This window comes from Plecotus auritus, assembly GCF_963455305.1.
Source record: "Plecotus auritus genome assembly, chromosome: 13".
NCBI lineage: Eukaryota > Metazoa > Chordata > Mammalia > Chiroptera > Vespertilionidae > Plecotus > Plecotus auritus.
The window spans coordinates 26,384,089-26,398,576 of NC_137779.1; the positions used below are offsets into that span (position 1 = coordinate 26,384,089).

General features: G+C 51.5%; 1 protein-coding gene across 1 annotated transcript in view; it reads right to left on the bottom strand.

Moving 5' to 3' along the window:
- The window catches only part of TTC28 (tetratricopeptide repeat domain 28), a 401,892-nt gene that overhangs the window by 27,093 nt on the left and 360,311 nt on the right, over window positions 1–14,488 (bottom strand). Inside the window, exon 13 of the mRNA XM_080649649.1 lies at window positions 5,763–5,903. Within this exon, the coding sequence (XP_080505775.1) occupies window positions 5,763–5,903 (141 nt within the window). The remainder of the gene's footprint in view (window positions 1–5,762; window positions 5,904–14,488) is intronic.

Sequence of the window (14,488 nt, forward strand, 5' to 3'; positions counted from 1 at the left end):
CTCCCACCTGGCAGGAGTGTGAGGTACAGGAGGGACTGTGCTCCCATTTAGGCACCAGCTCAACCTGTCACACCCATGTCCCCTGCTCAGGGCCTACGATGCAGGGCTGCTTCTCCTTTACGTTGAAGGAACCGGGGTGCAGAGAGGGCAAGAGACGTGGACAAGGCCACGGGTCAGGCCTCCCACCTGGCAGGGGAGTGATTTTCACTGAGCCTTGTCAACCTTCAGGACACACTGAGCAACCTGTAGGCCTGCACTGGCCTCCGACCCCTGGTCTCCTGGCTGCGGGGTCTAAGGGTGGAGCTGACAGAGGTTTCTCTGCCGAGTGCTGCCATCAGTGGAGGCCGGCTCTGATTCACAACTGCACCATCGCACGGCTCCAGCAGGTGGCACTGGCTCGCTTTCCTCCAGGCCTGTCCATTTACTGCCAGGGATTCTGTCCTGCTAACTGACAGCCTAGCTCTCGGCATTTTCTCACACCACATTGTCTTCATTAACTCAATCCTCAGATGATGTTTATTAATCCACTTCTGGAGAAACATTCGTTTTCTTCACTGCATGGCCACCTGTGTGGGATGGGTGAGGAGGGGGCGGGGCTGGTCCCTGTGCGTGCAGATGCAGCGCTCTGCGATGATACGTGAAGCGCTATGAGCAGGGCAGAGCATCAGGGTGCAGTCGATGTCTCTGGAATGAAGACAGATACCAGGCAGCATTCACTGCTCCTGAATCTCCTTTCGGGGATAAAGAGCTCCATTTCCCAGGCAGGGGATTTATAGCTGGGCTGGGCCTGCAGAAACCCTGTGTGCTGGCCTCACGCTCACACACGCTAGTGCCGCCCGCATGCAACCATGTCGAGGACTGGTGTGCCTGCCAGGTGTGACAGCCCCGTGGAGGGGACGCCACGGCCCTGCGGACACGGGTTGGAAGTCTCAGAACTGCAGTGTCTGGGCACACGTCGGCTGCTCTGGGCTCCTGGAAGGAAGGCCCAGGATGCCTGCTGGGAGACATGGTCAAAGGGAGCTCCGGTACTCGTCCTCCTGGAGCTTAGACCTGAGGCCCCAGCGAGGCCTGAGGCTGCTGTGAGCATGCATGTATGTGACCTTAACATTTGAACGCAGGTGGGAGAGCCGAGGCCACATGAGTGTCTTCTCCTTTCCCACCTCTTTCCCATGTTCTATCCTCCTGACCTCAATTCCCCTCCAGGCACACGGGTCCCGTCTGGACACAGGACTGCGGAATAAACCGAGCCAGGACACTCACCTTGGCACATCTGGCCACAACATCTTTCGGACTACCGTAAGGGAGGGGACAAAAGGGAACTACTCAACATGGGGATCTGGTGTGGGCCAGGTCAAGGCTGTGACATGTGTGCATCACTGCAGTCCTTGCCACAAGGTTCCCCAGCCCCTCCGCTGTGACAAGTGAGAAAACAGGACTCGGGTTTAGCATCTCACCTAGGGCCCTGCTCCTCAAAGTGGCCAGGCAACAGGAAACCCACAGCCTGGGGCCCTGTTCTCTGGGGATCCCGGAGCCTAGAGCTGCTGTGACCTCTGCTCCCTGTTCCACAGGGTGACACACACTGCACAGAGCACCCATTTCCAGGGCTGGGCAGGGGCAGGAAGGAGGCTGCTCCCAGTGGTAGTGAGCTCATTGTAGGTGTGGCTGCCTTGACTCGGCACCATTTCCTCCTCTGCTCAGGCGCAGGGCTCCTCACTTATCACACATGTCCACTTTCAAATGGTCAGGGGTCCCTGAGGAGGACAGTGACTGGACCCACCTATGTGGCTGCTGTTGGCAGGGAAGGCCCCTGCCCAGAATCGCCATCATGAGGGCTGGCCCAGGTCAGGGTTGGAGGGGACACTCCACCCTCTTGTTGGGCTAACAGGAAAGCAGACAGAACCTTGGCCTGGAGCCTCAGGGCCACCAACAGAGAGCAGAGGACAGGCCTGGCAGGACACCAGCCAGAAATGAATACGGAATCTCAAGACTCAAGCCAGGGCTGTGGCTGTAACTGATATCCAATCGGATCATCAGTCTGCATTTATTCAAAGGCTTTCTGGTATCTGGCAGCGAGAGAGGTTGTAAGGGGAGGAAGCATCAAGCTATTCAATCAGGTTTTGGGGTAAAGATTTGATTCAAAAAGTGGTTGAATCACCGACTTTGGTGCCATCAAAACCTCAGACCCATGCAGGGAGAGAAAGAAACTCCTTGCTACACAGCAGGGTCTGTCTATTCATCACATTTACTGAATCCTCATAACAACTCTACCCACAGGCATCTTTACCCCCATTTTCCAGATGAAAAAATTAAAGGATCAAGGTTACCCACTAACTAATAAAAGGTAGAACCAGGTTTCAAATCCAGGTCTGTCTGGCCCCGGTGCCCACAGTTTCTCCCCTCCACTCTGTGCCCCACCCAGAAAAATGCCCTGATCTCGGACTACAGGATACACAGAACACCCATCGGTCCAGGCCTCCTGGCCCACCGTGGACTTCGGTGGCATTGCATAGCTGCTTCAGTGTGGCCCTGGAGGCAGGCACCACACACATACACACTGGCCTTCCACCCTCAGCATAACTGTCAAAGCATGTGCAGAGATGAGAGATACAGGCCTTTCTGAGGGCTGCTGCTCTGCCGTGGGGCCCAGCCAGGTTGCTAAACAAGAGAAGCCACCTCGTTTTTCCTCACTAATGGTACCTGCCCCGGGCTCGACATGCACGTGTGTTTTCTGCCCAAGTGCACAGACAAGAAGAAAATTAGTGGTTGCAGAGACTCAAAAGCAAAGGCAGAACAAAGACCAAGTCTGTAGTGGCGAGAGGGAAATCTAAAGCCAAGGCTCAGTTGACTCGCATCAGCTTGGCAGCCTCATCGCCAAACCAGTTCAGCACACCGCCCGGAACAAAAGGACCGAGGAACCCTTGAATCATGTTGCTGGAGAGCCCGCAGAGAGAGCTGGGCTGCCCCTGCGTGCAAGGCCTTGCGCACTTGGCTGCTCCCGCCTCATCTCCGTGGGCTCAGGGACGAGGCTCTGCCAGCCAGTCGATACCAGGCGTCTGCAGAAAAGCCACTGCTTAGCCGTCCTGGTCAGTGGCAAAGCAGCACCTCGGAGCAGAGATCCCTGGCCATGGAAGGGACACGGGGGCCCACGAGGGGCAGGGGAGACACAGGGCTGGCCTCAAGGTGGCAGGCGCACAACCTGAGCCCAGCATTGGCACCTGCTCCTGGGAGGTCTCCACCCTCCCTAGCCTGCATCCCTCAGCTGTGAGAAGCAAGCCTGGCTGGAAGTTTGCAAGGACCTGCACCATTCTGACTGACAAGGATGGTTCTGCCTCTGGTTCCCCCAGTATCTCTGCTCCCCTTGAATGGAGGCTAAAGGGCCCACCTCCCCTTCCTGGGCTTGTCAGGAAGTGTCAAGAGCACATGCTATGGCAACCTGTCCTGGGCCTTGCCGCTCGCTGTGTTGAAGCTGAAAGCATGCAGGCCATGTCCCTTCATCCAATCTGCCCTCAGAAGGTCAAGACTGGAAGGGTCTGCAGATGCCACTTCCAAACCTTGCTCTCTCCTGAGGGCAGGCCTGCATGGCCCTGAGCCGTGTGAGGTTCTGCGGTGGGAGCTGGGTGCCAAGCAGTCCGACAGGGAGGCCCGGCTCCAGTGCCATGGCCTGGCTGCTCCCCCACTTAGCCTCGGGGTGGCCCAGTCCTCAGCCTGGCTGCGGGCACAGCTAACATTGTTTAAATGAACCAATAAATTAATCCAGAGTGTTGTGCTCAGAAGGACAGACGTTTTCCCAAAAGGAACAACTACGTGATGCAAAATTCACACCACGTCCCACCCTGGGTGAAGCGAGGATCCTAGGTGCACCTGGTTTGACCCTCCTTGCCAGGTGCTGAGGCCCAGAGGGGCTCCTGATTGCCAGTGCACCTGTGCTCAGGTCAGCCAGGGACACGAGGGCCTGCCTTTGGGACCCACAGAAAGGGCGTGAGGTGGGACAGGACGAGGAAGGGCAGGTGAGGCCACAGCCCACAGTGGCCAACACCTGCTGCACAAGTACATACAGATTTCTCCCCTTCCCGTCTATCCACCCACGTTACCCTAAGACAGTGGTCGGCAAACCGTGGCTTGCGAGCCACATGCGGCTCTTTGGCCCCTTGAGTGTGGCTCTTCCACAAAATACCACGTGCGGGCGCGCACGTACAGTGCGATTGAAGGAGTACCCTAATTAAGTTAATAACAATATATCTACCTATATAGTTTAAGTTTAAAAAATGTGGCTCTCAAAAGAAATTTCAATCGTTGTACTGTTGATATTTGGCTCTGTTGACTAATGAGTTTGCCGACCACTGCCCTAAGAGTTCCACGTTAGCAATGTCCTTCCCACCGATGCCAACAGCAGGAAGCCACAGGTGAGTGGGGCCATCCATGCATTAGGCAGCCGGTCAGTGTGTTATTTAGATACTAACTCCTTTACTTCCACGTTAAAGGACACTGCAAAGTAGGAAGCTTGTCCCCATTTCAGCGATGAGGAAACGGAGGCTAACAGTGGTGAAATCGCCTGCCCCCGTCCCACAGCTGGCACACGGCAAGGCCAGACCCTGAGCGCTGAGCTCTCCCCACTCTAGTTTACCACCAGGGACCCCATCCCCCGGCAGAGCGAGAATCACCTGCCCCTCAGGCTGAGAAGCTGGCCTAAGAGGATGTGAGCCCAGGTCCATGCCCAGGCCTCCCTGTGACTGTCTCCCTACACAAACTAAAAGCTGTGAGGATACCTAATAAAGGGGTAGGGAAGGAGGAGGAATGGGGGTGAACCAGCTTACAGTTTTGGTCTCCTCTCAACCAAGCTGCCAGTTCCTACATCCCTGGCCCTTGGCTCCCATCCCGCTCAGCTCACCCCTGGGAAAGGAAACACTTTGTCACCCTGACAGCACAATAGAGAGGAAACCAGGCCTGGAGTAGGGACAGACGGGCACACAATGCCCACACAGCAGGGCCGCCCGGCAGAGGCTGCCTCCCCCAGAGCACCAGCACTTCCCTCCTGAGTTCCGGGCTCAACCTGAGACGTGGCAGAGACCCGAGGGAGCCCCAGGCGCCCTTCTGAAAGGTCTACCTGAATGTGACTCCCAGGCTGCTGCCAGGCAATCAAATGCAGCAGAACAGGTGCCTCTCAACCCCGACTGCCTGCCCCCGTTTTTCTGGATGCAGCTCAGCCATCACCCCTGAGGGAACGATGCAGGGGTGTGCCGGTGGCAATTCCAACATCGACTCTCCCCAAACCACTAAAACCTATTGGATCAAGTAATTGGGGGATGGGGCTCAGGGCAGACAGGTAGGCCTGGGTCTGGACCAGCGCCCCCTCCACCAATGCTGGCTTCCCCACTCTCCTTGGCCCCCTCAACCTCAGGCCAGGGGGTCAACACAGGTGCCAGCCCAGGAGTTACGGGCACAAGCTGGCAGAGAAGGTGTGATGCTGCTCTGCTTCCACCGGTATTTAGGAAGTCAGCTCAAGGCTCTGTGAAGACGCGGCCAACCGCCTCCCACACAGCCACATGCAGACTGTCACTGCAAGCCTGCACTGTCCTCTCACCTGACCCAGACGTGCTGCTGTGACACTGAGGCCCCGCGGAGTGTGGGCTGTGGGAGGTCACGCTTGCTTCTGCAAACACAGGACACAAGCAGAAGCCCAGCAGCTGGAAGGAGCATCGCTGAAAGCAGGTTCCCTGCACCCAGGGCACCCAACCCTGCACTGGCTGGGGGCCCACACTCACCTGTTAAAGAGGTTGTTGCGGCGAACCATCCGGAGGAAGCCAGTGGGGTCCGTCACCGAATTGAGCTTATTGTTCATCTCTTCAAACTGCTGGTCCATGAGGTCCCCGGCTTCACTCTCGGTCTCGCTGCTGGCACAGGCCCTGCGGGAAAGAGCAGAGAAAGCCCGTCAGAGAGGGGAAGCCCTGAGCCGGAAGTGTACCGCGGTCCTGTGCCATTGCCCCGCCCAACAGGTCCCTGGTGCTGAGTGTCTCCCTGAGGCCAGGTCACCTGCGCCCTCCCTGGCCTCCCACAGCTTCTTCCCTCTTTCGTCCAGCGCTTCCCGAGATGCACTCTGGGTGCTTCTGGCTGTCGCCCGCCCTGGGCTGGGAACTCCCCGCAGGAAGGAGCTGTGCGGGACCAGCACTGCTCTCCGTGGTCTGGTGTGTGCCTGACACAGCAGGTGCTCGGCAACTGTCTGCGAAGGAACAGCGCCATTTGCCTTGTCTGCGAGCTGGCAGGTCCTCTTCTGAGAGTAAGCTCAGGTGGGTGTGCCGTGTGGCGACCCTCCCAGCACACATTCCAGCCCATTCCAGCCCAGAAATGGTAGCTGGGCACCTACCATGTGCTGGCACCACGCTAGGCCCAGGGAGACACAAGCCAAAAAGGCACTTCCCAGGCGAGGAGCCAGACGTGCACCCCGTGGCTGCCATGTCAGGGGAGCAGCGCCATTTGAAATGTGGGCTTGAGAAAGGCTGCCGATCGGAGCCCATTTTCCAAGCTCAGTAGGGGGATGCTACCATATTGGAATTAATAAGTTCCTATTTCCCCTATGACAGAATGAAATAGAACATCTCACAATGGCTTTTAAATAAACACGATACCCAGGAGCGCCCTGACTCATCAGTATTAGTAAACTGACAAAAGGCTTCTGAAGCGTAACCGCTGCGCCCCGCGGCCCCGTGAGACCACGTCAGCTGCCACAGGAGCACGTGTCCGGGGGGCGCCGCCACCGGGGTCCTCACCGCACAGCACACCTGTGGGCTCAGCCGAGGCAGACGTGTGCCGAGCCCCCACCTCCCTCCGGCGTGATGGTTCCACTCAGACGCTGCGGAAACGCTGATGACCGAGTCCACAGGTGACTCCCAGCCCACAGACCAGCTCTGCCTCAGGTGCCTGCTGTCTGGGGAGGGCGGAGAGCCCCGGGCACTGGGGCAGAGATGACTCAGTGACAAGCAGCTCCATGTGCTGGAGAGGTGGGATCTGGACAGGAAGGGCTTCCTGCTGCCCACAGGAAGAGGTTTCTGCATCGAGATTTGGGTTGAAGGTGAACATGACCTGCTTCAGACAGCCAGGCCGCTGCGCCTGTGACATCAGGGTCACACGACAGAAGGGCAATGAGGCGCTTACTGAGTCATGGCGGAGTCAAATGAGATCTGGCGTGTGACACTGCCTCGTCAGCCTGAATGCTCCATGTGAGTGAGCATCCACCCTGGGAAGATGGTACATTTTGTTGTCAGCCTGACTGGGCCCAGGGTGTCCCGACATCTGGGTGTGTCTGTCAGGGTGTTTCTGGGTGAGTTAGCCTTGGGAGCAGTAGACTGAGGAAAGCAAACTGCCGCGCACCCCACCCCACCCCCGACCCCCAATGTGGGTGACCGCATCCAGTCCATCCACTGAGGGCCTGAGCGGAGCAAAAAGGTGGAGAAGGAGAGCCATCCCTCTCTGCCTAACGGTCTGCGAGCTGGGACACTGCCCACCTCCCGCCTGCAGACTTGGACTCAGACTGGAGCCGACATCATCAGCTCCCCTGGGCCTCTGCCAACTGCAGGCCTTGGGACTTCTCAGCCGCCATAAGTATGTGAGCCAATTCCTGATAAATCTGTGTGTGTGTGTGTGTGTGTGTGTGTGTGTGTGTGTGTGTCCGTCCGTCCGTCCTCCTGGTTCTGTTTCTCTGGAGGACCCACACTAACGTGCCTGGTGATGCGGCACCAGAGTCCTGACTTGGCCATGTTCCTTGCAGACTCGTCACCAGGAAAGGTTCCCAAGCGCTCAGGCCTAGAAAGTGCCAAGAGTGGAGCGTCTTCAGGGACAGCACAGAGGTGTGATCTGGGGCACGCCTTCACCCCAGAACCGTGCTGCCGGCTGGCGAAGGTCATTGGCCTGCTTTTCTTCCTAACGCACACAACCTGGAAACAAGCCTTCAAACCCAGCACAGCCAGCATGCCGGGCACGCAGTAGGCAGGCCATGAGGACCTTCCAAATGAAGGACTTAAGCCAGAGCGCATTTTGTTATGTGCGAAGTATTTGCACACAGATTTCATTTTATCTGTATGACAACCCTGTGAGGTGGCTCTTATCATCTCCGTCTTATTTCTGAGGAGACTGAGGTTTGGAGAAACCATAGAACTTGGCAAGGATCATTGGAGGGAGAGCCAGGGCTGAACCCAGCTCAGGTCTTGGCCCTGACTCCCGTACCCCCCGCCCTCCCACCCACACACACACTTTAAGGCTCTAAGCTTCTCACCTGTTTCAGGTCTCTCTGCTTGGGTTTGACTAGGGCAGGGATGAGGGTGAGTACAGGAAGTAAGAGAAACCAAGAAACGTCTGAGCACCTGAACACATCGCCATGCTCCATCCTGCGGAGAGCAGGGAACGAGGCTTTACTCCTCCCACCGCCCCAGGGCGTCCACTGGGCGGCTGGAGGCATGAAATGCTCTGGGGAACTGAGGGCCCTTCACGGAGACCCTGGTAAATATCACTCAGCAAGCCCTCTGGCCGGGGACACATTCAGCACCTGAATGCAACTGCCTGCTTGGAGCGGAGAAACCTGCTTTCCATTCCGCGCTTCGCCAAGGGGAGAAGAAGGGGCTGGAACCGGCATCGGCCCCCATTATCTTGCAGTTCCACTCCTGCAGGCAGCCAGACTGCGCCCTCCGCGTCTCATGCTTAATGGGGTTGTTTCCTATTTCCTGACCCTTCGAAGTATTAACACTGAAGGGAAAACAAACAGGCCATGGCACCGATAAGAGAATCTCCCTTTCACAAAACAAACCTCATCAATACAAGCACCCGGCAGGGATCCCCGCATCACACCATTTCTCTGAGAGACTTTCTAGAGATGGTGTGTCACCCAGTCCGATCACCTCGGGCCCTGACTCCATTCCTTCCAGGCAGCAGAGATTAGAGTGGCACCGATGTGGAAGCACGGAGGGAGGCGGAGGGAGGCTGAGCGAGTCCGTTAATTACCCCTGCCCTCAGGCACGCACCACGGCAGCTTAAGGAAGCAGCACAGGGAGGGACCAGCCTCCAACCAGATGGCGAGGCCTAGAGCTTCCTGGACTCAGCGGCGTCCGAAGGCTGTAACTCTGACGGGTGGAGACTGGTAGGTGGTGGTGGTGGCAGATAGAATGCTATGAGCGAAGGTGCGGACATAAGACAGTGTGGGGACTATCGGAGGCCAAGAGAATAGCCCAGTGGAGCTGGAGCAGAGGGTGAGAGTGGGAGAGAGAGAGAGACAATGGTAGAGGGACGGCCTTGAACTTGGAAGGTGTTGAGAGCCATCAGCCCAGGCTCAGGACTGCTCTTTGGGAGACAGTCAACTGGACCTGCGTGGAGAATGCCACTTACACAGGGAGGGGGAGGAGACTTGGGCTATTACCAGCATCCGCTCAGAAGCAGCCCCGAATCCCAGGGTCAAGCTCAATGAAGCTTAATTGGCCCCTCACACCTGCTAGAACCCCCTTTCTTGGGAGTTATTGTTGTGTTAATACATTAATGAGCTTGGGTCGCACTCAGCGTGCCACGTGAGGCAAGTTTCCCATATGCCCCGGGCTCTGAGATCTGGATAGTGGCTCCCTCTTCTGCCCCAAGCTCCCATCTCCTACCAGTGGTCGGCAAACTGCGGTTCGCGAGCCACATGCGGCTCTTTGGCCCCTTGAGTGTGGCTCTTCCACAAAATAGCACGGCCTAGGCGAGTCTATTTTGAAGAAGTGGCGTTAAAAGAAGTTTAAGTTTAAAAAATGTGGCTCTCAAACGAAATTTCAATCGTTGTACTGTTGATATTTGGCTCTGTTGACTAATGAGTTTGCCGACCACTGTACCTAGCCCAGCTACATTCTTGATTCCTCACGACTTTTTTGGTCTCTCTTGTCACTAACAATGATTCTGGCTTGTCCTGTGGTTGAGCCAGCTATCCGATTAGTCCAGATGTGTGACTTAGGGGTTAGGGGGAAGGCTGAGAGTGGAAAGGTGGGAACTGACAGGAGAAATATTACCCAAAAAAGAACTTATTTGCCTGGGAAACTCAGTGAAGGGAGAGGGTAAAAGACAGCTAGCAGTTAAAACATGGCAGATAGGCAACTGGTGGCAAATAGAGAAACTGAAAGAAGTTATTTTAAGCCACTGTGTGGTAAGCTGATGTTCAGCATAGAAAACTTAATACAAAATTAGGAGAATGAACTGCCAGCTGATCTCCTCTAAAATAATTGCTAAAGGAAGGTATTCAGAAGGGAAATGATAGCAACGAAGCTTCAAAATACACCTAGCCAACACGGGCAGGCCTAGAAGGAGAAATGGATACATTAAGAGACTTCAGCACTCCTTCTTCAGTGGTCAACAGAACTCGGAGACAGAAAATAGCAAAATACAGAACTGAACAAATCAATCAACTGGATATAATTGACATTTAGAGAGCACTCCACCGAATAACAGCAGAATGCATAGTCTTGTCAAACGCACATTGAAAATTGCCCAGGACAGGCCACCCTGGGTCACAAAACAAACCTCAACAAATTTAAAATAATTGAAATCATGCAGAATATGTTTTCTGCCCATCATGGAATTAGGTTTGAAAGTAAAAAAAGAAAAACAACAGGAAAATCTCCAAACACTTGGAAACTAAATAATACACTTTTAAATAAACAGCAAAGAAAAAGCCTCAAGGGAAATGAGAAAGATAATCTGAACTAAAGAAAACTGAAAATACAATAGAAAATGTGTGGGATGTAGATAAAGCCTTAGAGATAATCGATCGTATAAAATACATTAGAAAAGAAGACACTGGAAATATCGGGGGAACTTTTGTAAAGTATATGATTGGTTAACCACTATGCTGTATAACTAAAACTAATACAAAATAATATTGGATGTAAACTATAAATATTTTAATAAAATAAAAGAAAGATGACATAAATAATGTAAGCTTCTACTTTAAGAAATTATAAAAAAAATAGAGCAATATAAACCAAAGCAAGGCATTGGAAATAAAATAATAGAGCAGCAATCAAAGAAACTAAAAAAAGCAAAACTATATTTTTAAAAAAGAAAATCAATGAAACAAAAAGTTCGTTATCTAAAAAATAAATCAATAAAATTTATAAGCTTCTAGCCAGGCAGACCAAGAATAAGAGAAGGCAAAACTATCAATATCAGGAATGATCCCATAAAAATTCAGAGGATAATAAAGGAAGACCACAAACAACTCTACAAATATTGATTTAGCACCTTAGATAAAATGGAACAATTACTAACAAACCGCAAACCACTAACACACATCCAAAATGAAATAGATAACATGAATAGTCCTATAGCTACTAAAGAATTACATTCATAGTTGAAAACCATCCAAAATAAATTCTTAGTCCAGATGGTTTCAATGGCAAATTCTCCCTAACATTTATAAAAGAACTAATACTGATTCCACACAATCTCTTCCAGGTACTGGAAGAACACTTTTCAACTCATTTTTTGGGGCCTATTTTACCCTGATACCAAAAGCAGACAAAGATAACATGGGGTGGGGGGGAACCCTATAGACCAGTGGTCGGCAAACTGCGGCTCGCGAGCTACATGCGGCTCTTTGGCCCCTTGAGTGTGGCTCTTCCACAAAATACCACGGCCTGGGTGAGTCTATTTTGAAGAAGTGGCGTTAGACGAAGTTTAAGTTTAAAAAATGTGGCTCTCAAAAGAAATTTCAATCGCTGTACTGTTGATATTTGGCTCTGTTGACTAATGAGCTTGCCGACCACTGCTATAGACCAACATCCCACAGATCACATGAAAATAAACATAAGATTCATCAGTGAAGTATTACCAGAATTCAGGAACATATACAAAGAATTATATAGCAAAATTAACTGGGATAATTATTCCAGAAATGTAAAGCTTGGTCAACATTTAAAAAATCAATAAATGTAATCCACCACATTAAGACTAAAGAAAAAGATACCTGTTTATATCAATTGATGCAGAAAAGCATTTGACAAAATCCTGCTGGACTGTCTGGCAGTGGGCGGAACTCGAGGGCAGCTTTCTCTCAGAGGTGCTTGCAGCGATTACCGCGGGACACTGAGACCCAGGGGCCTCTTAGGCAGGGCAGACGGGAAGCCATTGCAGTTTGCTCCGCCCTGAGATCCCGCCCCACGAAGCCATTGCTGCTTGCTCCGCCCTGAGACTCTACCCCATTCAAGCTGAGTGCAGAGGCTTTTGCAAGTCTTTTCTCATAAGGGTGTCTCCAGCACAGAAGTTCTCCCAGCGTAGACACAGCTGATCCTCACAGCCAGTTGGCCTGGAGGTCAATTCCTCCCAGTGATACCAACAACAATCAAGGCTTAACTACAACAAGACTGTGCACACAGCCCACAAAGGGGTGCACCAAGAGTGTCCACCTTAGGTAACTGGGGAGGCTGAGCCACTGGGCCCTATCGGACACCTAGCACACAAAGCCACTCTATCAACTCAGGGAAGCAACCAAAATGCGGAGACAAAGAAACAGGTCACAAATGAAAGAAATGGAGGAAAGCTAACGACTGGATATAGAGTTCAAAACCACGGTTATAAGGTTTTTCAAGAATTTTCTAGAAAAGGCCAATAAATTTAGCGAGACCCTTGAGGATATGAAAAAGGACCAACTAGAAATTAAGCATACACTGACTGAAATAAAAATAATATACAGAGATCCAACAGCAGACTAGAGAATCGCAAGAATCAAGTCAAAGATTTGAAATACAAAGAAGCAAAAAAACACCCAACTGGAAAAGCAAAAAGAAAAAAGAATTCAAAAATATGAAGATAGTGTAAGGAGCCTCTGGGATAACTTCAAGCATACCAACATCAGAATTATGGGGGTGCCAGAAGAAGAGAGAGAGCAAGATATTGAAAACCTATTTGAAGAAATAGTGACCGAAAACTTCCCCCACCTGGTGAAAGAAATAGACTTACAAGTCCAGGAAGCGCAAAGAACCCCAAACAAGAGGAATCCAAAGAGGATCACACCAAGACACATCATAATTAAAATGCCAAGAGCAAAAGACAGAGAGAGAATATTAAAAGCAGCAAGAGAAAAACAGTTAATTACCTACAAGGGAGCACCCATACGATTGTCAGCTGATTTCTCAACAGAAACTATGCAGGCCAGACGGGAGTGGCAAGAAATTTTCAATGTGATGAATAGCAAGAACCTACCACCAAGATTACTCTACCCAGCAAAGCTATCATTCAGAATTGAAGGGCAGATAAAGAGCTTCACAGATAAGAAAAAGCTAAAGGAATTCATCACCACCAAACCAGTATTATATGAAATGCTGAAAGGTATTCTTTAAGAAGAGGAAGAAGAATAAAAAGGTAAAGATAAAAATTATGAACAACAAATACATATCTATCAACAAGTGAATCTAAAAATCAAGTGAATAAAAAAATCTGATGAACAGAATAAACTGGTGAATATAATAGAATCAGGGGCATAGAAAGGGTGTGGACTGACAATTCTCAGGGGGAAAGGGCTGTGGGGGGTATGGGAAGAGACTGGACAAAAAGCGGACATCTATGGATGAGGACGGTGAGGGGGGTAAGGGCAGAGGTTGGGGTGGGAACCGGGTGGAGGGGAGTTATGGGGGGAAAAGAGGAACAATTATAATAATCTGAACAATAAAGATTTATTAAAAATAAATAAAAATTAAAATTAAAAAAATAAAAATAGTGAGCATAAGCCTTGAACAATCATTTCACCATATAGAATATAAGATGGCAGATAAGCACATGAAAAAAATGTTCACTAACATTAACCTTTAGCAAAATGCAAATTAAAACGTGACGAGATACTACACTATATATACCACACTATCTATTTGAATGGGTCCAATTTTAAAATGCTGATAATATCAGGTGCTGATGAGACAGATCAACTGGAACTGTCAACTGGTGGTAGACATGCAAAAAGGAATAGTTATTCTGGACACTACTTTGTGGTTTCTTCTAAAATAACATATATATATATATATCATACGACCCAGCAATTTCATTCCTGAATAAATAAGTTTATTTACCCTATTTTCCCTAAATAAATGAAAAAATGAAGTCCGTACAAGCTGGCACGGGTCCTGATGAGGGGCTGAGATGAAGGGCTGAGAGGGGGGCTGGAGAGGCCAGCAGGTGGGCAGCCGCTTCCCCATGGTGCCCACCTGCCCTGCTGGCACTGCTCCTGAGGCGGGAGGAGCCCAGCCCCTGCCTGCTCTGGGGAATATAAATCATGCCATCACCATGCAGGCTCCAAAATGCTGCTCACATGCAGCTTTCCCCGGAGAGATGGAAATAGCCCATGAATCAAGCGCCCGGAGCCATGCCAAAGCTCATCCCATTCTCAGGGACAGGGCTTGGCAAGAGGCTCCAGAGAGGACTTTCATTTGCAAGCACGGCCTCCTGATCTCTCCCAGTCCACTCTCTTCGTCATCCCTCTGAGAGCGGCGGCTGC